Source organism: Ambystoma mexicanum, chromosome 12 (assembly GCF_040938575.1).
Source record: "Ambystoma mexicanum isolate Mex_15411 chromosome 12, UKY_AmexF1_1, whole genome shotgun sequence".
Lineage (NCBI taxonomy): Eukaryota > Metazoa > Chordata > Amphibia > Caudata > Ambystomatidae > Ambystoma > Ambystoma mexicanum.
This window is the reverse complement of record NC_090936.1, coordinates 1,235,644,464-1,235,671,150: the sequence shown is the minus strand read 5'-3', so window position 1 is coordinate 1,235,671,150 and position 26,687 is coordinate 1,235,644,464. Positions and strand designations below refer to the sequence as shown.

General features: G+C 47.3%; 1 protein-coding gene across 1 annotated transcript in view; it reads left to right on the top strand.

The window, feature by feature from the left end:
- STAB2 (stabilin 2) overlaps nt 1-26,687 on the top strand; it is a 1,783,079-nt gene that overhangs the window by 1,220,808 nt on the left and 535,584 nt on the right. Inside the window, exon 50 of the mRNA XM_069629923.1 lies at nt 20,309-20,368. Within this exon, the coding sequence (XP_069486024.1) occupies nt 20,309-20,368 (60 nt within the window). The remainder of the gene's footprint in view (nt 1-20,308; nt 20,369-26,687) is intronic.

The window sequence follows — 26,687 nt, the reverse complement described above, 5'->3', positions numbered from 1 at the left end:
GCAATGCGTTGGGCCGTAGTAATGGTTAATACCATTAGATCTCGGCTACATTTAGTTGCCACATAACTGAAGTTTGTTACGTATTCTTTGTCATCTAGGAAGAGGCACATTTTAGGTACAGTCTTCGTAGCCGTTTACATGGTGATAGCGTTAGATATTTCGCGAGTGTATTGCGTCTTTTGGCTTCAGGTGGAGTGTTTAGCATACATTTTTGAGAAGATCTTTTTTCATTGATTTCGATCCAGTCCCAGTCTAGTAGTTTTCTTTTTGCTAGATCCAGATTCCACCATAAAGTATGTTCGTCTGAACCCAATTGTGCTAGAATCTCTTTGCACTGACGCTTCCACTCACACAATGCTGATTTTCCTTGTCCTTTGTCTTCTGTCAAGAATTTAACGGAGGGTAAATTTGCCTCTTCGTGTGCCTTCCTGAACAGAGCCAATTTGTTCCAGGTGATTCTCGCATTAAGAGTAGAGATTCCTACCTCGAACAGTACACATGCTGTAGGTGTGCTTAATGGGATTTGTAAAATCCTTTTCCAAAAGATGCTTTCAAAACGGGCCCATATTTTGTGATCACACCCAAACATGTTCTCGGCACCATAGGTGAGAATTTGGCTTACTTTACTTTGGTAAAATGTTCTTACTGGTTCGTAAGAAAATTTGCCGTATATTTGCTATAGGATAGTACCCTGTGCTGTTAATAGTTTGCAGCTATTTAGGAGTTTTTTTTATCATTGGGGTGTCATTTATGCTGGAATTAATCATGGTTCCTAAATATCTTGTGTGCAGCACCTTGTTTAGTTTATTTGATCCTATTGACCAAGTAGTTTTTTTTTGTTGCTTACCGTTCTTCCTCTTTGATTCTCCAATACTAAAATCTCTGATTTGGCCACATTGATCTCAAGACCCAAATCTTCAGCGAAAGTTCTTAGTGCTGTGAGTTTTCTTTGGAGCCCGATGGGGGTCTGGTCTAAGATTACCATGTCGTCCGCATACAAGATATGATTTATTGGCACTCCATGTATGAGCGGCGGGAATGACACAACAGATGTCAATGATGTTCCAACTTCAGATATATAACAAGGTAGCTCCTAACGGGCACCCTTGTTTCACACCCCTCTCCGTTGGTATGGGATTGGTTAAATTTCGTTCATGATCTAGTCTCACCTGTATGTAGGTGTCGGAGTATAGATCTTTAATAGCATGGATGAGGCTCGCGTTGCAGCCTCTTTCTTTGAGTTTTTCCCTTAAAGTTTCTCTATCTACTCCATCGAAGGCATTCGCCATGTCAATAAACGCCAAATATATTTGTCGTCCTGATCTGATGGCGTCGATTTTTAGCATGTTCAATATCAGCAGGTTTACACTACAGCCTACCACTTTAACAAAGCCCGACTGGCATTCGTCATATACTTTATTTTGGCGGATCCACGTAGTCAGTTGAGCTAACAACATCGATGCAAACACTTTCCCCACTACATCGAGTAGGGGTATTGGGCGGTAGTTCGTCGGATCTGAGCGAATACCCTTCTTGAAGATCGGAACGATAATCCCAGATTTCCATGTCTCTGGGATTTTCCCTTCCTTTTTTATTGCGTTAAAAAGCGTGTGACAGAAATCTGACCATTCTTCGATGTTTTCTTTTAGGTCTGCATTCGACAGGCCATCCGGTCCCGCTGCATGGGAGGCATTGTATCTCCTGATGGTCGATCGGATGTCTTCTCTCTCCATTTCAATTTCCCACGGCTGTCTAGGATCGACATTTGATGGATCAGAGATTTTTCTCCTTTTGAATAGTATTGTGTAGTGATTTACCCACTCCTTTTCGTGCACCATGCTTGATAGCAAAGCCTTGTCGGAGTTCTGTGTGTCATTGATAATGTCCCAAAAGCCTCTAGTGTTCTTCCGATTTAGCGCCTTCAGCATTGACTCTGCGTCTCTTTGTTCAAATACTGCTCTGCGCTGTTTATACCAGTTATTATATTGGTTTGTCACCTTTTTTAGCGGTATTTCTGTATCCCCTGAGTGTAAGGCACGAATTTTCCATATTGATTTCCTTAATTCTCTCTTTCTTCGTGCTATTTCTGGGTCATACTGGTGTTTTTGGTACTCCGATCTCGTCAAAGACGTTCTCTTTTTGACTTTATAGATGTCCAGGAGTTGTTGGTATTCCATTGACCTCTGGAGGTTCTGATCTTGGGATTTTTTTACTGATTCAGTGATTGACACAATGTCGCGTTGTTTCAAACGCAGTCTATTACGACCTGGAACCACAGATGAATCTTGTCTCCATTGCCTACGCTTCACTGAATTGCTCTTATTCCATTCAGCTGCCACCATGTTATGGTCGCTGTGGTTAGTCATAACCACCTGGAATGAATCAATTTCCTGTAATAGATTATCTGAGACAAAAATATAATCTAATATTGACTTTTGACTTCCTCGTATCCAGGTTGGTTTGGCTGGAGTATCACCCTTTATCGCTCCGTTCAGCATTACTAGGTTTCTTAGAGACATTTCGTCAAGCCAGCGATCACAGTTTGTTTTTTCTCTGTGATTCACTAGTACCTTAAATTGTGAGATCTCCATCAGTTTCATGTTAAGGTCTCCACACAGTATTATTAGTGCGTTTGGTTCTCCCTCTAGTATGCTGTCGATTGCATCTAAGATGTCATCCTCGAATTTTAGATGTAATTTCGAAGTCGTGTTCCAATACACGTTTAGAATATAGATGGTCTGATTATTTGTTGTTGATGGACACACTGGTTCAATGCAAATCTTTTGCAGATGGGGCAATAAATTCCGAGTTTCTTTGATTCTCAAACCACTTTTTCTTTTGATCAGGGTTAATTGTCCTGACATTGGACGACCTTTTCCTTTGCTAATTGCTGGATTGAAAGCTACTTCGAAACCTTCTACACACGGTGTACATGTTAACCATGTTTCTTGCATGCAGATAATGTCGGCTTTTCTAAGGAACTCTGGTGTTGAACTCAGTAAATGGGTGAACACCCTCGTGTTCCAGGAGGTTATCACCAACTCTTCCCTTTGGCATTAACTCATTGGTGACCCATTTATGGATTTTGCTATCCATCCCCATGTTTGGGACTCGTCTTCAGTGTTCAGTGTGTTCTTGCACTTCACCCTCTTTGGATCCTGAGTGTTCGCTACTGTTATTCTGATTGTTTTCCGTTTTTATCTCCTCTAGTGAGCGTTGTATACCCACATCTTCTTCATCCCGACCATTTTTGCCTAATTCTTGCTCTTCATTTTTTAGGCTTTTGTCCTGATAGCTTTTCAGTTGTATTTCCTTTTCGGTTCTCAACTGAATACCTTTGTCTTTAGGATTATCGCAGTCGTTTCCTCCCAGTACATTATCAGCCTCATACACTTGGTAACCTGCGTTCAACAATTGCCTCTCACTCATCATTATCAGTTCCACAACCTTTTTCTCTGCAATGTGAAGCAGTACAAATTTCTGGTTTGAATCTGCTATAATTTCAACCCTGTCAATTTGTGGGCTCTTTAAAGTTCTTAGCACCGGGATCTTTTGGAATATCAGCAATATCGTGTATCTGTTTAAGGCGGGGTCACTCTTTTTGTGATTGATTTTTTCCACCAGTACACTGTATCGGTTGAAATTGTCATTCTTCTTAGATTTGCAACTAGGGTCGATGGGTTTAGATGTTTTTCTTTGACTTTTCGGAGAGATTGCTGTTACTGATTGTACCCCCACCATCGGTTGGCACTTCATATCATTGCTTATTGATTTAGTCGATAACCCACTTGGACTACAAACAGCATTTTTTTTTTGTTGTTGTATGATCCTTACACGTTTCCCCTCTAACGTGCAGAAGCTCTTTGTGTTTCCCTCTTTAGGATATTTATTAATTATCGGAGATTCTGCTTTTTTTGGAGTGATAGACCATAAGAAGGCTCTTTTTCCTAATTGCCGTATCTCTCTCTCTTGTTCGGGTTCAATAGGGGTCTTGCATGTCGTAGTTGGCACTCCTCTCGTCTTATCTTGTTGGGTTTTCACTTCGCATTCATCAGCTATCTCAGTGGCAGTTTCTACTTCGACATCCTCTTCTGCCGGTGAGCTATAGGTTGACATATTCAATAATTCTTCATAATCCTCAGTTTCATCCTCATACGCCAGTGATGTTTTTGTTTTTCTTTCGTTTTTATTTGTCTCCATCTGTCGGGTCTTGTTCTTAGCTAGATCTTCCGTGGCCGTTGTTCTTGCGGCCTCACTGGAGTCCATGCTACATTTTCTGTTGATTGCGCCCGTGGGCTCTGTATTATTTACTGTGATGGTTAATGCTCTAATATTTCGGAAGAAGTTTGCAGAACTTCGTGGATTTTTATTCTTCTGCACTTGCTGGTTTTTGGATTTCTTTTTGTATTTACTCTGTTTTATGTCGACAGACCTGCCTTTCACACTTTGACCAGAGCTCCCTTTTGATTTTCTAGACTCGAAAATGTCAAACCATTCAACTTCGTTCTTCTTTTCAGTTATGACAATGGCTTTGCTGTTTAGTGGCATCTGCCTCACATCTTTTTCTTTCTTACTCAGCCTTGGATCATCTGAAACTTCACTCTCACTTCCTCCATCATCATTTTCAATTTGTACAATCTCAATTAGGTCCGTTTCTTCGGCCCTCCTTTTTTTTGTTGGAGATTTGAGGATGTTTTCCTTTGTGACGTTATCACTTTCCTTGGTCTCTTTAATGACATCCTTTTTTCACTGTTTCTTCCACTAGCTTCGTCAGAGGAGTCCATTTTCTTATTTGTTTTCCCTGGACTGTCCCTCGTCACGATTGACATTTCCAAGTCTGCTTCAGAACAGCAGTCCTGGTTCTTCTTTGCTCTTGTAGGTAAAGATTTTGGTTTTGACGTTTTCTCATTTGTTAGTGATACAGCGTCAATATCAGTTGAGGTCGTGGCATATGCTGTTTCTGAGTTCAGTTGAATTTTTGGTGGAAGTCGATTCTCGACTGCAACCGCTCTATATTCACAATCTTCTTGTAAGAGCTTCAAAGCATGTTTCGTCACTTCTGCCAAGAGTCTTTTGTCTTCAGTTATTGCTTTTAAGGACTTTCTTAGCGCTGTTAAAGATATGTCATTACCTCTTCTAGTTGTCACGACCTGGGCCGTCATGTCCATCAGATCTAGTTCGAGTTTTACAATTTTCGAATTCAGGAATGGGACCAATGTTGTTTGGTCGCGAAGGCTCTCGTTTAGATTTTCATAGAGTTTCAACAATGGGGCCACCGCTATCGTTGTTGCTGACATCAAGATGGGGCTCAACCTGCCAATTGTTGTCTCTACGAGTGTCGTGACTTCATAAGGATTTTGAGGAGCCATCGCAGCTGGGGATTGCTCAAGCTGTTGTCTCGCCTTTCTAGGAGGGAGAGACTTTACTTCGTCCTCAGACTCAGATGATACCTGACTCGGTGCTTGCTCACTTAGTCTCTTCGGTGTGGGCGTCAACCTCTGTCTTATGTTACTTTTAAATCTTTTGTTCCCACCTTCGAGTTCTAAAGCAGAGCTTAGCTTTCTCCGGCTCCTTTTTTGTGAAACTGCAATCTCTTCGTTTCTGGACTCGAAGGACGGAGTATTCGCTTCTAGCGTCATCACATCGTGAAGGCTCTTTTCCTTAGTTCCTTGCCAATCTACTTGTGGAGATGTCCTTCCACATGAGTATGTTACTGAATTCCTTCGTCGTTTCGGTAGATTGGAATTCATTTCCACTAAGTCTCTCAGGACTTGGTCTGCAAGCCCTACTGAGTCCCTTCTATGTGGTGCCTCAACAGTTCTTTCCTTTGTAATTCTTTCTTTCCCTCTCGCAGCACAAGACCACTCCTCATTGGAATCCTCTTCTGTCACAGCGATACTGGCTTTCTCGCTTGACTCTAAAGGGGGAGGAATCAGAGTCCGATGTTCTTACTTTGTTGCTTATTAAGGCATATTCTTTTCCCTTTTGAGTTTGTTGATTTAATATTTTGCGATCCTCCTTGTGCATTGTGGCCACTCTTGTCCATGGCAGTATCTTTAGAGAAGAACCTGTATGTACTGGTTTTAATGAAGTCTCGGAGGGCACAGCTGCGCGACCTACTGGGGACACACTTTGTCCTCTCACACTCCTTGGAGATGTCTCTTTTGTTAGATCAAACATCTCTGCTGCTGTATCCTCTTCTGTCGCACAAGTTGTTTTATTCAATTCTTTCCTCTGCTTATTGTAATGTAATTCGTCATTAAGTAAATCCACACCCTCCTTGACTTTGTCAGAGTGGTCTCCGAGCCCTGTCTGGGCGTCCATGTGGATAGGGTTTGGGGTAACATTCACAGACCTTCTCCTCTCAGTCATATTTGCGTTTGCTTCACTCGTGGGTCTAAAGAATGAATTTCCGGCACTAGGTGTTATCGCGGCGGAGCCGCAATGTACCATGGCAGTGCAGACTTTCAGTCTCGACTCAACCCCCACTTTTACCCCCGATTTTGCTTGCAAATCTTCTGTTTCTTCTGTTTCAGCCCTTATCATATCAGTAGTTTCCTGAGTTTGCATCGGAATGAACGACGGGGGAGTCCCTTCTTTTATAACGCTCTCGCATCCCTCGCTCACATGTGCCCACTCCACCGAGCCCCCAGTGTCCCCTTCCAAAGATTCTTCCACGCCGTCGGTATGCTCCAGTTCACTTATCCCCTCGCAGTCACTTACAATGTCCAGCTCATCACTAACTGAGCTAGCGACTTCTGCCGCTCGGTTTAAAACCGTGCTGTCTTTCCTCTCGTTTCTTGCTCTCTGCGAAACAGCTTGAGGCTCAGAACATGCAGCGAGGTGGTACGGCGAGATCGAAGTCGTTGCACGTTGAGCCTCTGCTCCCACTGCTCTTTCCTCTCTCACCTCCGTTGATGGCATTCCACTCGGCGCTGTGATAGGGGTATATGAGCCCTTCATCAGGGCATTTGGAATTACTTTCCCTCGCTTTGCGTGTGCTCGCATATTGGGAGGGGCAGTGGCTCCGGTCCTCATACTTGAGGGTTCCGGAGCTCTCTAAACTCTCCTCGCACAGGACGCACTGGACGCACTTTGAGTCTATTTTCGTCAGAAATCACTCGCGGTAATCGCGGCACAGCGGACAGGAAAATAGGGGGAAGGTGCACGCGCAGCTGCTCTTACCAGTTCTTTCCTGCGTTCGTGTCACCTTCTGCCTTCTGCCGGTGAGAGTCTCCGGACCTCTCCAGACCCCCACGGACCACCAGGGAACACAGGAAACACTCTGTCCACTCCGCTCCGTTTTGCTGGGGGTTTTTGATAGCTAGCTCCTCCTCTCCAGTATAGCAATGGATGACAGACTGCCCCACACAGGAAACACTCTGTCCACTCCACTGTAAAATATTATACAGTGTTGAGAATAAACCAAGCAATCAGAACAGCAGTATAATACAGAAAATACTTAGGTAAGTATTGGAGTGGAGCTTCCCCAAGGTGAATCTACAAAATATGAATAAGCACAGTGAGTGGAAAGAATTCTAAAGAGACTTCCTAAAGTATTGATCCAATGACAACCAACCTGAAATATGGGTATTTTGAGGATGGATAATAGTCCAGGAAACAGAAGACAACGATAGGAGAAAACAACAAACAGGAATGTTAGTATAGGGAAATGAATCCAAGCGGCACGAGGGTCGCACTAGTGCCGGGTTGGTGCAGAATCAGCAAAGCGTTTATATGCACTTGAAGACAAGTTCACAAGACAGTCACTCAATATCCCAGAATCCAACAAAAGGAAAAATCCAATCAAGGCCGTGGAGAAATGATTACAAATAGCAGAGATGGAGTTGCCAACTACAAATATGTACCTGAGCACACACGCATCCAGATAAGGCATAGAAGAGTTCCGGATGGTTGATAGCAAGCCACCTGCGACGAGGGCAAAGTCGTTCCGCGTCTGGTAGCAGCTAGCTGGGATGAGGTACCGCAAGAAACAGCAGGAAGCAGGAAGAATAATCCAGTAACGTTCCGGGTCAAAAGCCAGGCGAGCACGACAGGAATAAAGGAGGAGGCAAGCCAATCCAGAAGCCAGGGAAAGGTCAGAACCAGGTAAGCAGATTAGGAATTTGTGCGGAGGAAACCCGAAGGAGTAAACGGACGTAACCGCTGTAGCTTGTAACGCTAATTAGCAGCAATGAGCCCCTTGAAAGACGGTGGTTTTAAAACTGTATGGGGGTGTGTCTTGCCATACGTCTTCCACGTACAGGACGTGTCAGCTGACACGGACTCCGTCGTAGTTTGTACTGGCGCCATGGCAACCTGTATCTGCTCCACAGAGGAGCTTGTAAAGGAGTCGTATTCTGCAAGGAAGCCCGCAGGGAAGCCCGAAGTGTAACACAAATGTAATCGATTTTGCAGGTCCGGTAAAAATCCCAAACGAGACTTTTTATTCTTTTTGCTCGCCGGGCAGCCCAGTGCGGGAGTGACTCCCATCCAGCCCATCCTGGGCCTCGAGTGAGTGGATTCAGTTTCCTGGTTTAAACGTGTATTTTTCTTTCCCCTGCGCTCCGAGCGCGTGTGTGTTCCTCCTACCCCCTCCCCTTGCAGCCTCTTCCTGGTGCCCTCCCCATGCCGCCTCCCTGACCGAACACCCCCCCCCCGATTGGCTTCCTCAGGTGTCCCTTCTGGACTACCCGACGGCTGCTCTCCCCGCTCGCCTCTTTGTGCAGAGCTCTGGGGTTGCGAGCAGCTCGCCGGGCAGCCCAGTGCAGGAGTGACTCCCATCAGCGCATCCAGCCCATCCTGGGCCTCGAGTGAGTGGATTCAATTTCCTGGTTTAAAAGTGTATTTTTCTTTCCCCTGCGCTCCGAGCGCGTGTGTGTTCCTCCTCTCCCCTCCCCTTGCAGCCTGTTCCTGGTGCCTTCCCCATCCCGCCTCCCTGCCCGCCCACCCCCCACTATATACTGATCCCCCTGGGTAGCCCCCTGCCCGGCAGCCCCCACGGCTAAGGGCCCCTCAGGCAAAGGGCGGCTCCTACAGCTGCGGCTCCCACTGTGTCTGCAGGTGTCCGCAGGGGACGCCTGGCGCTGGTCCACCTTGTGAGCTCCACCTGCTCCCTCGACCGGCCGCACCTACTCCTGCTCACTTCATTCACATGGTGCCCTGACCTCACTTGCCCTGCAAATCGCGGTAAACTAGGGTTTTCTCTCCCCTCGCAGGATTTTCAAACTTAGGTGGCCTCTCCACTGGGTACCTGTTATGCTTTACTGTGTTCACTGTGTCCTGAATTTGTGGTAAACTAGGGATTTTTCTCTCCCCTCGCAGGATTTTCAAACTTAGGTGGCCTCTCCACTGGGTACCTGTTATGCTTTACTGTGTTCACTGTGTCCTGAATTTGTGGTAAACTAGGGCTTGTCGCTCTCTTCCTGTCTGCTTGCGCTTGTCCTGTCGTCCCCCCCTCCTATCCCATGGTGCTCTCTAGCTCTCCTATTTTTTCTAACTGCTTCTCCATTGACTATCCTGCTCTCCTCACTAAATCTGGTAGGAAAAAGTTCAAAAAGGACATCCTGGTCTCCAGCCCAGGCCTCCCTATCGCTGACACCTATACCAGTGCCTCATCTAAGGAAACTCTCACTGACATCCTCTTTTTTGTGCCTTCACCTGACCTATGGACCCTTCATATGGTCTCTGTGCTCTCTCCTTTCTCCTCTTCTCCCATTAATGGCGGCACCCGTTGGGATGTCCTCTTGGCCTCCTTCCACTCCTCTAAGGCCCTCATTAATGTCTACGCTAATGGGACCATCTTGGTCCAAGGCCCTCAGGCCAACCTTCACCTCTTTGATAGACACTTCCCGCGCCTCATCAACTTCCTTTCCTCTCCTGCTGTCCGCCCATCTCTGTCCTCGGCTAACCTGCCTCTACCCTCCCTCCCTGCCCCCGCCCTTGCTCCTTCTTCACCTCCGCAGGGCGTACCTCTGATCTGTACCCCTCCCCGGAAGTCCTTTAAAGATGGCAACATTGCCACTCTTAACTCTCGCTCTGCCGTCAAACATTCCTCTGATATCTGCCGCCTTCTTGAGGAACTGGACCTTGACGTACTCGGTCTCACTGAGACATGGTTCACGGCCAGCTCTATCACCAGCTTTGACACAGTGCTACCTGACGGCTACAAGATCCTCTCCGTGCCCAGGCCCAGCCGTGCTGGGGGGGTGTGGCCCTTATCTTCCCTGAGTGGATTCCTGCCACGGCTATTCCCACGCAGACCTACTCCTCTTTCGAATGTCTTGTCTGCCGACTCTCTCTCTCTCCTAGCCATTCCCTCACTGTGGCTACTATCTATCGGCCACCTGGTCAAATTTCCTCCTTCCTCTTCGAGTGGGCGGACCTCTCCTCCTCACTCCTGTCCTCAACCACTCAACTCCTCATTCTTGGAGACTTCAACATCCACCTGGATGCCTCCGGTCCCCCCTCTGGACTCTTTTGCGACCTCTGCGATTCTCTCTCACTCTCTATTCTCCCATCTGTGCCGACCCATTCTGCAGGGCACACTCTAGATGCCCTGATCTCTTCTGACCTTCCCCTCTCTGTCCCTGTCTCCACTCCTCTCTCCTGGAGTGATCACTTTCTCCTTTCTTCCCACCTCACCCTCCCTGCCCCACAGGCAAAGCCACCCTCATCACTGCCACCTTCCTTCTCGGTCATCCGACCCATGAAGCGTGTGTCAGTTGAGGCTTTCGCTGCCACCTTCTCGCCCCCTCCTCCCCACTCGGCTGACTCCCATCCTGATACAGCCCTCTCCTCTCTCCACTCTGCTATATCTGATACTCTTGATATCCTTGCCCCTGTCATGAGAATCCGCCTGAAGCCCAAAGCCAAATGCAACTCCTGGTATGACTCTGATCTCGTCACCCTTAAACGCAAGTGCAGGGTGGCAGAGAGGAAATGGCGTGCTTCATGTTCATCCTCTGACAAACTGGCCTGTCGCCTACTCCAAAGGCAATACCGGCTCTCCGTTCTCACCAAGAAGAGAGCCCTTATCCAAGCCCGCATCACTGCAGCATCTAACAATTCAGCCGAACTCTTTAAAATCTGCAAGGAGCTGGCCAATCCTGCTGCAGTATCTACCTCTCCTGTCCCCTCCCAGGCCATCTGTACGGCACTGGCCTCCCACTTCTTTTCAAAAACTCAGGACATCCTGTCCTCACTCTCCTCCTATCACCTCCCCCCCTCTATTCCCTGCCCGGCCTCTGGCCCCTCTGCAGCCTCCCCTCCTCTCTCCTTCTCTGCCTTTGCCCTTTTTTCTGCTGACGAGGTTTCAAGACAAGTCCGATCTATGAAAGTCTCGTCAAAACAGGTCCACCCCTGTTCCTCCAAAACTATCAAGGACCACATTGACTCCTTGGCTCCTGCCCTTGCTGACTTCTGCAATCACTCCTTCGCCTCTGGAGTCTTCCCATCCCCTCTCAAGCACTCCCTTGTGCACCCTCTTCTTAAGAAACCCTCTTCCGACCCTTCCTGCCCAGCTAACTATCGCCCAATCTCTATCACTCCCTTCCAGGGCAAGCTCCTGGAGAAACTGGCCATCTCCCAGCTTAATCTCCATGCTGAATCTGTTGGTAGCCTTCATGACCATCAGTCTGGCTTCAGAGCCGCCAGAAGCACAGAAACTGCTCTCCTGAACATCCGTGAGGATCTCCTCTCGAACCTTGACTCTAACATCTCATGTGTTCTCATCTTGCTTGATCTCTCTTCTGCCTTTGATACTGTCAACCATACCATCCTGCTAAACCGTCTCCGTGATAACCTGGGTATCACTGGTCAGGCTCTGGCCTGGCTGACCTCTTTCCTCTCAAATCGACACTCCCAGGTCCAACTGGGATCTTTCCTCTCTGACATCTTTTTCTCTACCTGTGGTGTCCCCCAGGGTTCTAACCTCTCTCCCTGGCTGTTCAACCAGTATCTGGCACTTCTTGCCCACCGCATCGCTGCTCTCTGCCCCAACTTTCAGTGCTATGCGGATGATACCCAGCTCATTTTCAGGCTACCCTCGGCCTCCTCTTCTCCTTCCCTCATCTCTGACTGTCTTTCTGCTATCCAGGAATGGTGTGCCGCCAACGACCTCTGCCTTAATGCCAGTAAGACTGAGATTCTACTCATCGGCACACCCACTCCCTCCTTCCCTGCAGCTGTCTGGCCGGCCTCTCTTGGCCCTCTTCCTGCTGCTACCTGCAAGGCAAAAAACCTTGGGGTCATCTTCGACTCCACACTCTCCTTCTCTCCTCACATTTCTGACATTTCTAAGAAGTCACACTACCAGCTGCACCTCCTCAGAAGCTGGACTACTGTAACAGCCTCTATCTAAATCTGCCTGCCTCTACTCTTCGCACGCTGCAACTCATCCAGAACAGGACTGCGAGACTTGTCCTTGGCCTCGAGCCCAGGGACTGTATCTCTCCAGGACTGAAATCCCTACACTGGCCCCCTTTGGCTGCGAGGATTAAGTTCAAAACCCTCTGCATTGTCCACAAGGCCTTCTGGGGCCTTGGGCCAAAATACCTTCAACTCTCTCTTCCTAAATATCTTCCTTCTTGAGCTCTTCGCTCATCCGCCTCCAACTCCCTCAGGGTCAGCCGCTTCTCCAAGCAACGAGTTGGGGGGAGATCTCTCTCCGCAGCAGGGGCCTCCCTCTGGAACAGCCTTCCTGCCTCCCTGAAACTTGAGAAGAACCATCTCCGGTTCCGGAAGCACCTCAAAACCTTCCTCTTTGCTTCTGCTTTCTCTCCCCCTCTCCCCTGCAAAATCACTGAAACTGTACTGAATCAGCAACTGGGCCAATCGCCAAGCCACTCCCCCCTTGGCCCAGCCACTCTCCCCTGCACTGCCTCCCTAGCAACCCCCGCACTACGGGACTGTCTCTGTATCCCTACAGCCCCCCTCCCAGCACTAGTCTGCACTTATCCTGCACTTGCCACCAGCTGGCCCTTATTATTTATCTTGTATGTTACTAATCACTTTGTACTGCACTTTCCCCTCTCCCTTTCCCCCTTGCACTTTTCCCGTCCCCCCAACCCATGTACTTGCGCGATCTGAATGACACCTGGCCTAGTAGGATCGTTTGTCTCCCCTTGTTCCCCCCTCCCTGCCTCGTCGTGCCTTGAAACACTTGTGTATAGGCGCATTACAAATGCCATATCATATCATATCATATCATACTATTGCACGGGGGCCCATTTGTGTACTCTGGAATATAGGCTCTGTGTCTTTAGATGCAACTTCGCTTTGTGATGTTAGTGATTCTGCGATGACTGGTTCCATTGCCTGCGAGTCAGTTGGGGTATTCAGAGTCCCCGCAGCCCGAACAACTTCCAACAACCGTGGTTGGGATTTTTCTGCCTCAGCTTTCTTATTCTTTTTGTTTTTCATTTTGGTGTTATTAGTGATTTTGTTGCAATCATTCTGATGAACTGCTGCAGGCGGCAATCCAAGGTTCGGTGGTTGGCCCAATGGAACACAGCATTAGTTAGCTGTTTGAACGTCATAACTGCAGACACAGATGTTGCTCATTGGGCAGCAAAGTGGCCGCACTGCGACATTATGTCTGATCCACTTTGTGCATTCGACAAGTGCCTCGGTAAGATCAACTTTTTCGAATGCTTCACGTTTTGTTATTTCATTAAGGCGAGAATGCCATTGGCCTGATTATGCTGCTTCCAAATCAAGTCGGTGGACCAGATGTTCATTACATTTTTCCAGTGCATCAATTTGCTGTTCGCCGTGATCAGTAAAGAATTTTGATTGCACACAGCGTCGTTCAGGGATTCATACAACTTCATAAAAGGCATTAGGGCAATGGAGGTAGCAGCTAAAACGTTATTGTGAATCTGAAGACCGGCTGCAATGGAAATATTTCCTTTTATGTTGGAAGGGTCTTCTGATTGATTAGTTAACAATGATTGGGAAGAACGAGCGCGAGATGGATCCCTTTCCGCCGACATGTTCGCTGCTTCACAAGGTCGAAAAACTGTCCATGTTAGTAATGCCATGGCTGTTGGCCTGACAGCCATCGGATGAGTCAAGATTAATGGGCCCCACCACAGCCGCTGAGTTGTTCAGAATAGAGGACTTGTTAGTTGGATAAATGGCCTCTTTCATTAAAGTACTTACTTTTCTGAGCATAGCAGGTTTATTTTCTTGTTTGTTGATGAAACTTTCATTAAGGTGCTCTTGCATTAAGACGAAGTCGGCTTTCAGCCGCTCCGTCATCCGGGCTTCGCGAGCAACAACATCATAATTTAGAGAAGTGCCTAGGGTATTCATTTTGAAAGGTTCATTTACAAACAAAGCAGCGTCCTTAGATCTTTTTTCAGCAGGCCCCTCGACTTTTCCATCTACGATTTTTTGTGCTGTTTTAAAGCCTGTCTTGTTATTTTCACTCGATTCCATAACTTTTTGAGTATTCTGACAAGACTTCGTAGAGTGGACCACCTGAGCATTATTAACTGGCTCATTGGATTTTGGTCTTTTGACGACTGTTGTGGATTTTCCCCGCTGCACGTCAGAAGAGACAGCGGATGTAAAGAACTCGCCAGCAAGACTGGCGATGTTACAACGCCGTCCATCGGCGACTGCATAGCCAGTAAATCTGCATCTGTTATGTCAAATGTAAAGGTTGTATCAGAGGCATCTAGATAAACTAAGGGGGGGCGACGTACTTTTGGCTATTAGGCTCTCGACCGTTATGCATGTTTGGACGATGCCCTGTTGCTGCGCAAGTGGAGCGGGTATCGGTAAGTAAGTCAATTTTTCTGTTTCAGGAGACGTCTCGTTGTCGGCACCGACCGACACAGCGTTTGCACTCTCCGCTGCCGGAGAACCTGAAACTGAAACGGAAGCCATTAAGGCCAGCTCCACTGGCACTCGGCGCGGTGTCATTTCTACGCCAGTTGCTGATAAGTCTGTGGTCTTGAGGCTAGGCAATTGCAATGACTCGCTTGGTGTTAAAGACTGCTCACTTACCTTTAATCTTGCTGCCTTTGAGTGCTGCCGACGGAGCTGCAGCAATCGGTTGCAAGTATGCGGGCCAACGTCCGTAAGAGCCACATCAAAGTCACTAAGTAATCTCAAAGGCTCCATCGGGCGTCCTCTGAGAGTTCTGAGGCGGACTGGGCTGACTGAACTCAGCTCCAAACTCCGTGCCACGCTCCGTGCCGGAAGTTCTTTTTTAAAGGCAGTTCCCAAAATTAAAGGGGAAGACTCCAATTTCGCACGATCCCAAGTCGCTGCAGTTCCTCTCAGGAAAATGGTCTGCACAGTAACATAGACTGGGCTGACTGAACTCAGCTCCGAACTCCGCGCTGCGCTCTGCGCCGGAAGGTCTTTTTTAAAGGCAGTTACCAAAATTAAAGGGCAAGACTCCAATATCACACGATCCCAAGTCGCTGAAGCTCCTCTCAGGAAAATGGTCTGCACAGTAACACAGACTGGGCTGACTGAACTCAGCTCTGAACTCCGCCAACTGAGGAGCCAAGTGAGTTACAGGAAAGGCAGACCAAGAATAAGAAAAATCCCTAACTGCAGGCCCAAAGAGAGAGACACTGTAGACCAGGGAAGGGGAAGATGAATAACAGGACAAATAGCAGGACTAGATCAGAAAAGCAGCAACAAACCATAGTGCTCTGTTATAGTGGGAGCATGTTGAAATGCAACAAGGATTCTGGTGCGCTAAAGACGACCTAGAGCAAACTGACAGAGTCAATATTGGCTGTCATTCACAGAGTTTAGTGACATTAGTTTATGGTGCACTGTTCCTGAATAATATTATTTAAACATGGTATATGCATTCAACTTGGGAGGTTGTTTTGTTTATGGTTTTTTCAATTAAAGGCCAATGAGTTTGTGGACATCCTAAAGTGATAACCCAATGCGTAACATTCCAAGCACATCATAACACACAAATGGGTCCTGTGGTGGCCTGTTATTGTATGGAGGTAGCAGCAAATGTGAGTTTAATCCCATCTAACACAGTCTGGAACATACAGTCATGCACGCTCTGCTGCGCTGCCACAACTTACCTGGTACCAGCTGGCGTTAATCCTGGGCGGCAGACGCATTTGCCCATCTCCAGGTTTCAGTGTGCGTCGCTGCGCCACCGGAAGGTTCCCAGACAGCATAGTTTTATGGTGGCAGGCGTCCCGGCCCTCACTTCCGCATTGCCGCAAAGCACGTTCCCTATGCACGTTCCCATGGCAAAACATCCATAAAAGGAAGCCGCTCACTTTTCTTGGCGCGTCTCAATGCTCCTTGTCTCTTTTCCTGGTTCTACTCTGCTGGCAGTGTGCTTCCAGTTCTTCTCTGTGCCCTACTGTCTTTTTGGGGACACTGTATGCTTCTTGTATTATACATGTAGTTTGAGAACTGGTACTGTGAAGAATAAGATGGCCAGGAGTCAGAGGGTCACTCTGGAGAAGCAGAGTAAGCAGGCTAGCTTCTCACCACAACTGGTTGGTCCAAAGAAGTACAAGAATCCCACGCAGGACTTTCAAAGCACCTCAGTTGGGACTGAGACGAGAGAGAGCTCCTCTGCAGAGGGACAATGGGAGCCATGCAGGAAATCAGCAGACGTGAGCCGCAATGGAAGCCCCCCTGGGCGGAAAGGGAGAGCCCGAACGTGGTCTGCCAGCAGGGGACTACTCGGTTTATCCCAGAGCAAGTCCTCCAGGCATCCCAGGCCCGACAAAGGGCATGAAAGAAGGAACGTGCAGCCGAGAAGCATCATAGCAATGTAGAACTGCTGCAGACCCCACTCGAACCCCGAACGCTACTGGAGCCTTGTGGAGCGACGCAGCTGCCTCGGAACCGTTGTAACCTGTAAGGGGTATGCTGGGTGTTTGGGGGGTGCAGGAGGTCTGGGAAACAACAAAAGGAATACAAAGTTGGAAGCAGAGGGTCTGGGACACTGAACAAGTTATATACTTGGCTGCAGAGTGAACCAAGGGGATATAACAAAGCTGGGCGAGTCTGGGACACACACCCAAACAAGAGAACAAGAAGTAGATGATCTGGGACCCCGAGTGAGTTGTATACTTGGCAGGAGAGTGAACCAAGAGGATACAACACACCAGTGAAAGTCTGGGACCTGCACGCACATGAGAAATAGAGGGCCTGGGACCCTGTGTGAGAATGAGAGATATTCAACCAGGAAACACTTGCTTGGCAGGAGAGTGAACCAAGCTGTGTAAAGTATTGCGAGTCTGGGACTCGCACCCACATGAGAAGTTGAGAGCAAGAGGGTTAAAGAACCTTGGAACTGACTAAAAGGAATCCTACACTTAATAGTGAACTGTGCCAAGATGCTAGAAAAAGAAACACAAACATAAGACTCCTTACCTTGTGAACTGCCCAGTGACATTTTATCTAAAAGAAAAGGGATCTCAGGTGTCCCAAAGGAATGAGCATAAGATAAGAGGTCCAGGGGAAAGGAGCACACCCCTAGCTTTAGATGCCTGGATTTGCGGAACATTATTTTGCATCACTTTCTATTACCAGAGAGTCTAGGAACTTTTCTGTTGGTTGAAAACACAAAGAACACTTTTTCCTTGGAGAAGAGCACACCCTTGCACAGTTACTTTAGATTGTTAGTGTTGGGGACAGAGGTAGCTTTGAGACAGTGATAGTCTTTTTAGTTTTGGACTTCCTGACAAATTCACTAGTTTTCTTTGAGGTAGGGAAACCCTTCTTAGCTTTAGGGGCAGAGAGGCATTTCTCCACCCTTTTATTGATAAATAAATGTTTATGCCCAAAAACTTGCCACCATTGTGTCCGAGCCTTACATCTGCACCCTTACAGAGAATACAAGAGGGGGTCGGTGTCAGAAGACACAGGCTCTTATGGCAGCTATGTGTATCCATGAGTTGTTGTTTGTATAAGTCTATTTATCCAATAGTAGTTACTCGTTTTTATTAGCTGATGTTTACATATTTTTATTATGAAAATGCGTATCTGTTACTTCTTTTTAATGATTGTTTGTCTGTTACACTTCTGTAATGCATTTTGAGTTAAATAAAATGAAAATAATTAAAAAATAAAGTGGGATACCTGCCCCATCTAAAAGGCAAAGCAAGCTCCACAATGGTCAGCATCTCGATGAAGCCAAACCTGCCAGAGGGCATCACCCTTTCGCTAGACCCCTTACATGAAGTTATGTGGTCAGCATCTCGATGAAGCCAAAGCAGCCAGAGGGCACCACCCTTTCACTAGACCCCTTACATGAAGTTATGTGGTCAGCATCTCGATGAAGCCAAAGCTGCCAGAGGGCACCACCCTTTCGCTAGACGCCTTACATGAAGTTATGTGGTCATCATCTCGATGAAGCCAAAGCTGTCAGAGAGTACCACCCTTTCGCTAGACCCCTTACATGAAGTTATGTGGTCAGCATCTCGATGAAACCAAAGCTGCCAGAGGGCACCACCCTTTCGCTAGACCCCTTACATGAAGTTATGTGGTCAGCATCTCGATGAAGCCAAAGCTGCCAGAGGGCCCCACCCTTTCGCTAGACCCCTTACATGAAGTTATGTGGTCAGCATCTCGATGAAGCCAAAGCTGCCAGAGGGCACCACCCTTTTGCTAGATCCCTTACATGACGTTATGTAGTCAGCATCTCGATGAATCCAAAGCTGCCAGAGGGCACCACTCTTTTGCTAGATCCCTTACATGACGTTATGTGGTCTGCATCTCGATGAAGCCAAAGCTGCCAGAGGGCACCAACCTCTCGCTAGACCCCTTACATGAAGTTATGTGGTCAGTATCTCGATGAAGCCAAAGCTGCCAGAGGGCACCACCCTTTCGCTAGACCCCTTACATGAAGTTATGTGGTCAGCATCTTGATGAAGCCAAAGCTGCCAGAGGCCACCACCCTTTCGCTAGACCGCTTACATGAAGTTATGTTGTCAGCATCTTGATGAAGCAAAAGCTGGCAGAAGGCACCACCCTTTCGCTAGACCCCTTACATGAAGTTATGTGGTCAGCATCTTGATGAAGCCAAAGCTGCCAGAGGGCACCACCCTTTCGCTAGACTCCTTACATGAAGTTATGGGTCAGCATCTCGATGAAGCCAAAGCTGCCAGAGGGCACCACCCTTTCGCTAGACCCCTTACATGAAGTTATGTGGTCAGCATCCCGATAAAGCTAAAGCTGCCAGAGGGCACCACCCTTTCGCTAGACTCCTTACATGAAGTTCTGTGGTCAGCATCTTGATGAAGTCAAAGCTGCCAGAGGGCACCACCCTTTCGCTAGAGTTATGTACATCCCCCTTGAGAAGTTCCGCAGAGGGGCAGCACATGCAGCTTTGTGTCTTACATTTTCCCTGTAGTATCTTCTATATGTCACCATCGATTTTCTGAGATTATTCGTGATTGCCATGAACTGCCTGTTTCCTTAGGTGCATGTTCAAGATTGGGTGATTCAAATTTCTGTGCACACAACAGCACAAGTCACTCATGTGCTCCTCCACAAGCCTTTTATTAAGTGACCTTTGAGGTGGCTTCCTGACACATTGCCTTCCCAAACCTGTTGCTGTCAACTTCCTTTCACTCTAGGCCATGCTTACTCATTATATGGCCCTCCAGACATTTTGGACTACAACTACCATGATTCTTCACCACTGACAATGCTTGCTAGGGCTGATGGTAGAGTATGTTCGAAATATCTGGAGGCACGCATAGTGAGAACTATGATCTAGGTATTTGAAATATGGCCAACCTAGTGTACGCTACAGAGAAACTCACAGATGAGGTGTGTTACATAGTACAGCGTGGTGGCGCCATTGAAGATCAGAGAAACTATGGTGGGGTTGGCACGGGCGAGGTCGACAGAATATTTAATTTGGACAGTGCTGGACAAAACACTACATATATTCACAATTTGAAGAACAGGCGGATAAAGTGATTGCCCAAAAATTACACAATGTTTTTGGTCAAGAACGAAAGCTGGGTTCCGAGACCAGGTCTGCCAATCTCAAGGACTCAAACTTAGCCAGTAGGCCACATCTCCTGCTACTATATGCTGCGCGCAGGACTCCACTCAAGATGGCCATGCAGAGCAATGAAAAGGTGTTCATAGTGCACCAGCAATGTGGGATCAACCAGGAAATCCACTGTGGACTTAATAAAACAGTGTGCATGCATTACAATGCCCTCTGTAGCAACTATCTTTTATAATCTGTTTAAAATCTGACAGTGGTATAACATAGGCACACTACTTATGTCTATTCCTGCTTGATCTGTAATTCAAAGATTTCTCTTTTTATTTCCAGAACAATCTCACCACAGTAGCAGAAATCAGTGGATACTCCATGTTCACCAAATTGCTTCAGGTAACCAGCTTTCCTCTTATGATTTGATTTTAAGATCCATAATATTATAAAAATGTTCAACTCTCAATATACAAATAATGATAAGGGGAACTATGACATTGAAGGAGCACCTTTATCGGTGTGGGTCACAGCACGCCAGAATATACATGCAAAGCGGCAGGCGGGAGCACGGCCTTGTCATCATTCATTGGGCTAGAAAGGGGAGGGGATCAAGAGATGATGCCATTATCAGAGGAGGCCTGCTGCAGCAACCATATTTTCTTCAGTCAACTCGCTAGGCAATGGAGGCATCAGCATTATGGAACTATTCCCAGGCTGAGAAGGAAGAGAAGAAGAAGGAAGAGGAGAAGGAGAAGAAGAAGAAGAAAAAGAAAGATATTATTAATCACTGCTTAGGCAGTGGCACTTCTTTTTTCAAACACTTCTCATCTTCTAGGAAAGAACAGCAAAGATCTCGACATCTTTAGGTGTCTGATGATTCTACATCACAGCAAATAGAAGTAAGTGAACAGCCCTATTTTTCTGCTTCATCCTCCATGTCAGAGGAGTGGAGCAATTTCGCCACTCAATGCTTAATGTTTCATCAAACACCTGTGGCGTCACCTATCCCTGCTGTTCCCTTTAAGGACAGGTCGGAGACCTGCAAACCCCGCTTCTGCACGCCTAAGAGCTCAGGCCTCCTAAAGGCTTAGGAAGAGTCGACGTCATTGGCACCATCAGTCCTGATGCAGCATAAACTCTTGTTGACATTGAAGTCAACGGCGCCGGATGCTTCAGAGGCTGCTTCTGCTGTGCCTCAGAGTCTTGTATCACGCTCTCGGCACATAATGGCGCAATTGGTGCCATCATGCAGGAATGTCATACAGTAATTTTGGCAGAAGAAGTGGAGGGTTCGCAATATTTGATCCACAGGGGGCATATTGATATACAGAGGTCCAGCGATATCTTTCTTTGGCTCTCATGAGGATGAAAACAATTTGCCCTTCCCCTTGCACATGGATTCATTCAACAGGGAGCTAGATCTCCTAGAAGCACTTGAACTTGGTGCCCAGTGTGAAGAAAATGTACTGCATTCACAAAGGGATTTGGGGGCTGCTTGTGCCGTTGACAACTCTCCAGATTCTGAGAGCAGCATGGGCCCTATTCAAGCTCTGCAACCAGACTTTGGCTTCTGCAGAGCTGTGGTATTGAGGATGGTGAAAACATTACAATCAAATGAGATTTAATGGTGATATTGCTAATGTAATATTTAGATAGATTGCATAACGTTTTTATTTTTAAACCATAAACCAATGCACAATCAAAATAAATAAAAATAAAATAAAACTCTACAATTGTTTGCTCCCTTGGAGGTCATTAGGACACCTCAATAAGAGACGTCCTAGAGTCAAAAAGGCCAAGCCTCGGTTGTTACCTTTCAGTACTGCTCTCATCAATAGGTTGCCTCTGGGAGGGAGCAAACCTGCTTCTACACCTTCCATGGATGGGACCTGGGCTTCCATGGATAGGGACTTGGGCCAAAAATACGAGGAGCTGTGGTATTGATTGTAGTAAACTCTAGAATTGTTTGCTCCATCTGAGGTTATTAGGATTCCCCCCATATCGGAAATCCTGGAGTGAAAGAGCACAAGCCTCTGTTGTTATCTTTCTGTAGGGCTCTCATCAATAAGTAGCAACCCTGCTTCTACACCTTACAAAAGCAGGGGGCTGGGGCCTTCCAACCCCCTCTATCAGAGCGGCATGCGATCCCATACCAGACACATTGGTAGTCTCAGCTACAACTGCAGGTTATAGACCTACGACATTCCCAACTGCACCCCTGAATAGAGAACCTAAAAAACAGGATGCATGGGGCTGAAAGGTCTTTGTTGATGGAAGCTTGGCACAAAGCTCCATAAATGTCTTGTGTACACTATCATGCTAGCCACATGCCATTCGGTAAAAGGTGAGATGCCTTTACATCATCTCCATCATGAGATGCAGCATTCCTTTAAACAACTGGTACAAGATGGAAAATAAACTGCGAAACATCTTCTTCCATTTGTCCAGGGCTTAAGACTGAGTGGGGCTGCTCTTTGATATGAACTACACATTTTGTAGCTGATGTGAGCCCTGAGAAATGTAAAGCCGCTTGCCAGAAGGCAAGCCCTAAGGGATGCAGAACCCATGTTCTTCCCTCTCTTCCAGGTGGGGAAAATGCAGACATTGCTCATTCGCAGCTAAGGCCTGATGTTTCCCCAAGCAAGGCCAGTCTCAACAAGTGATGTCTACATTCTCTAGGGGGCAAGGCTCCTCCAACCCTAAAGCTTCAGTTTCACTCTCATTAGGTAGTTCAGTTTCAAAACTTGAACTTTTTATTGGCCAACATGAGTTTACCATGTGGGCAGGATTGGATTCTTCAAAGGGGCATAACAGGACATTATATCAGAAGGATGGGTCCTACGGGTAGTAGACTAGAGTACTGCCTCCCATTCGTTATGCAAATACCCTCACAAAACTCCCACATTGCCTTTGCCTCCTCGATCATCACTTATGTTCTTGGAAATCTATCTGCTTATGGCCTTAAATCTGCATGACGCGTTCCAATCACCCCAAACATACAAACACCTACATTTTGTGGTGGGAAGCACTCACTATCAGTTTGCAATGCTCCCTTTCTGCCTCAGTTTGGCCCGAGAATATTCACAAAAGTCATAGCAGTGGTGGCTGCTCATCTTCACAGTAGAAGGGTGCATGACGTTCCTTGACTCGACAGCTGGCTCCTGCAGGCCAAATCTAAAGAGTGAGCACAAGAGGACCTCAGTATGACAAGCACTCTCCTCCATGAATTAGGTTTCTTCATCAACCCAAATAAATCATTTCTGGTCCCCTACAAATACATGCACTTAATAGGGGCAGTACTGGATATAGAGCCACATTTGGCTTTCCCTCCCGCAGAGAGAGTGACATGCATACAGACCATAGTGTCCCTCTTCCCACTACAAATGTGTGACTCCTGGCTGAGGTTTTCTTGAGGCATCCTGCTTCAATAGATTGCTTTTCTCCTGCAGATTCCTCATCTGATAGATATTCCCTCCAGCTTTGCTGCTTTGGAAAATCTTCGACAGGGAGCGTAGTGGACCTCGACCCGGCCGTCGACCATCGATCCGTCTTGCTCGGCGTCTGGTCATCGGCTCCAGACGTGATATCAGGCTTCGTATAAATACCACGTCACTACAGCCCAGCCTCAGTTCCTTTTTTCCACGCACTAACACGCTGTTTGGGAACACAGAACTTCGACTCTTTCAACATTTTTGTCAGAAAACTGTTTTTTTTCAAAATTCTCAACGAGAGATGTCGGTCGCTCGGGTAGCAGGTTTCAAACGGTGTTCCGATTGGGGCACCAAGATGTCTCTAACCGACCCACATGAGCTGTGTCTCAGGTGCCTTAGCACGGTTCACAGGATTAACGAGCGTCTGTCGTGTGCCAAAATGCAACCTAAATCCCTTCCCGATCGAGCTGCAAAATCCACTCGGGGTAGACCGCCCTTCATCTTCTGAGGCCGAAACCAAGCGGCACACCCCCGAGAAAGAATACCGGAGGAAGAAGAAACGGTCCACTCAAAGAGCCACTCTTTCTCGTTCTTGTCCCGAAAGAAAAGGTGCTACTGCCAACATCGGGATGTCCACAATTTACCGGTTGGCGGGCATTTGACAGAGCACTGGCCTCAGTGGCAGGAAATTACTTCTGATGCCTGGGCTTTCAGCTCGTTTGGTGGGGATATTGGCTGCCCTTCTCAAAAAAACACCGGACAAACCCCCGCCACCTCCAATCCAACCAGGACAGGCGCATGATGAAAAACTGTGATCCCTGCTGCGCTGTGGAAGATGTATCTCCTGAGCAGAGAGAATTGGGTTGGTATTTCTAGTATTTCCTGGTACCCAAGAAGAGAGGATATCTCTGTCCCATTATGGGCCTTAGGACCTTAAACAAGTTTCTGAGGAAAGACAAATTCGGAATGGTGACGTTGAGAGAAATGCTCCATGCTCTCGAACTACAGGACTGACTGGTGTCAATATATCTACAGGATGCTCATTTCCCCATGTGCTGATCAATTGAAAGCACAGAACGTTCCTGAGGTTCATCATAGGGGACAAACACCATCAATTCAAAGTGCTCCCCTTTGGTCTGACCTCCGCCTCAAGGGTCTTCACCAAGCTCATGGCAGTAGACGTGGGTCACCTCAGGAGATCCGGGGTCCACGTATTCCCATACCTGGACAACTGGCTGATCCAAGGGAAGAGTCTGTTACTGCACATGCTGGGCTTCTACATGAATTTGAAGAAGTCCCTTGTGACACCTGTCCAAAGGCTCCAGTTCATTGGAGCAGTCCTAGACACTCTGGTAGGGAAGGCCTTTCCTCCCGAAGAGAGAGTCAACAGCGTGGCTAGATGTTCGACTTGTTCTGGAACCACGCCACTTTACCAGCGGCTTCCTTCCTCTTCCTAAAAGGTCTCATGGCCTCTTGTATTTTATTGACCCATCAGCCCTTCTAAACCCCCTCCTCATCCATCGTGACAACCTTGAATGTACTGTTGATGTCACATAGGCTGAATCTGAGTAAATGATCACCTGCTTTTTGTTGTACTGTGCTCCATTTCCAATATTAAGGCCGCTAGTTCTGCTGCCTGTGCTGAATAATGTGACCGTAATCCTGCACTGGCCACTACCTCACTGTTTCTATCCTCCCTGAGCCTTACTACTGCTGTTCCTGTATGTCTGACCCCATCTGGCTGGTAAATTGTTAAGAACCTGTCAATGTAAAGCATGTCTCCCCGCTCAAGCGCGTCCTCCTGTACCTGACGAGTGTAGCTGAACTTTTGCAAGTTCTCTGTGCAGTCATGTGCATAGTCACCCTCTTGTGGTAAGTCGGCGAGGAAGGTCGCCGGATTAACAAGTCTGCATCTCACTACCTTGATAGATGGATTGGATAGTAACACCTCATATCCTGGTGCTCTTTCTGTTGTCAGTGTGCTCTTTGGTCTTTCCAGTATTGCAAAGAAGGCATGCTCTACGTAAAGAGTGGTGCTGCACCCCATGGTAATACTTTCTGATTTATCCACTGGGAATGCGGCTGCAGGCAAAGCTTGCTTGCATGGGGAGTGTCCTCTCATGACTGAGTCTAGTTTCCCACTGTAGTATGCTAGTGGCTTATGCCCCAAACCTGTCTTCTGTGTCAGTACCGCTGTCATTACCCCTCCATCGGAGTGAGAGAACAGAAAAAAATCCTTCTAGTAGTCTGGGATCCCTAACACTGGAGCTGTGCATATCGCTTCCTTCAGCTCATTAAACGCCTCAGTCATTTCTGTTGTCCATCGTATTGTCTTGTCCCCTTTTTGTGCTTCCTTCAGTGCACTCAGTCAAAGCCTGATGTAAGTTCTGTAGTCGAAAGCCCATGCTCTACAGTAATTGCATGGCCCCAAAAATTGCTGCATTTCTCTGACTGTCATGGGTTTTGCTGTCCTGAGTATTGCCTCCGCCATCTCTGGCGTCACCTGTTGTACATTTTGAGAGATCTGTCCAATGTATATCACTTCCTTCTGACAGTACTGTAATTTTACTTTGTCCGCCTTGTAGCGCTTGTCAGCTAACACTGTCAGCATGTGTACTGAGTCGTTTCTACACTGTTCTTCAGTCGTGCTGCAAATCAAAATGTTGTCTACGCACTGTAAAATCATGCTCTCCATCGGTACTTTGCCTAGGTCCATCTGGAGGACCCTATTGAATATGGAGGGTGACTCACAGTACCCTTGGGGAAGTCTTGTATGTTTCCACTTTTAGTTTCTATACAGAAAGGAAGACAAAATCTTGTGAGTCTGGGTGTGATGGTATAGAGAGGAAAGCATTCTTCTTCAAGTCTATGGGCCTCATTACAAGGTTGGAGGTAGCCCTGCCGGTTTTACTGGCAAGGCTACCCCCAAACTCGCATCTGTCTCCGGCACCTGCGAAATGGGAATCACCGGGCCATTCCGACCTCGGCAGACCCAGTAATTCCCCTTGCGTGGGTGCCGGTGCCGGTACGTCCCCATTCCCATTTGAGCCCCCATACGGCTCAATGGGAATGGGGAGTATGGTAGCAGCGGTACCGTTTATAAAGGTACTGTTGCTACCATCGTGTTCTGTTCGTGGGTGTGGGTGCCGGTATGGCAATCTGGTCAGACCAGGTGGCTGCAAGGGCACCCGCGAGCAGAAGTCCTACTATGGCGGTACTGTAGCAATGGTGCCGGTAGCGATACCGGCGCCATTGTTCCCTTACCGCCATTCTCCTAATGAGGCCCT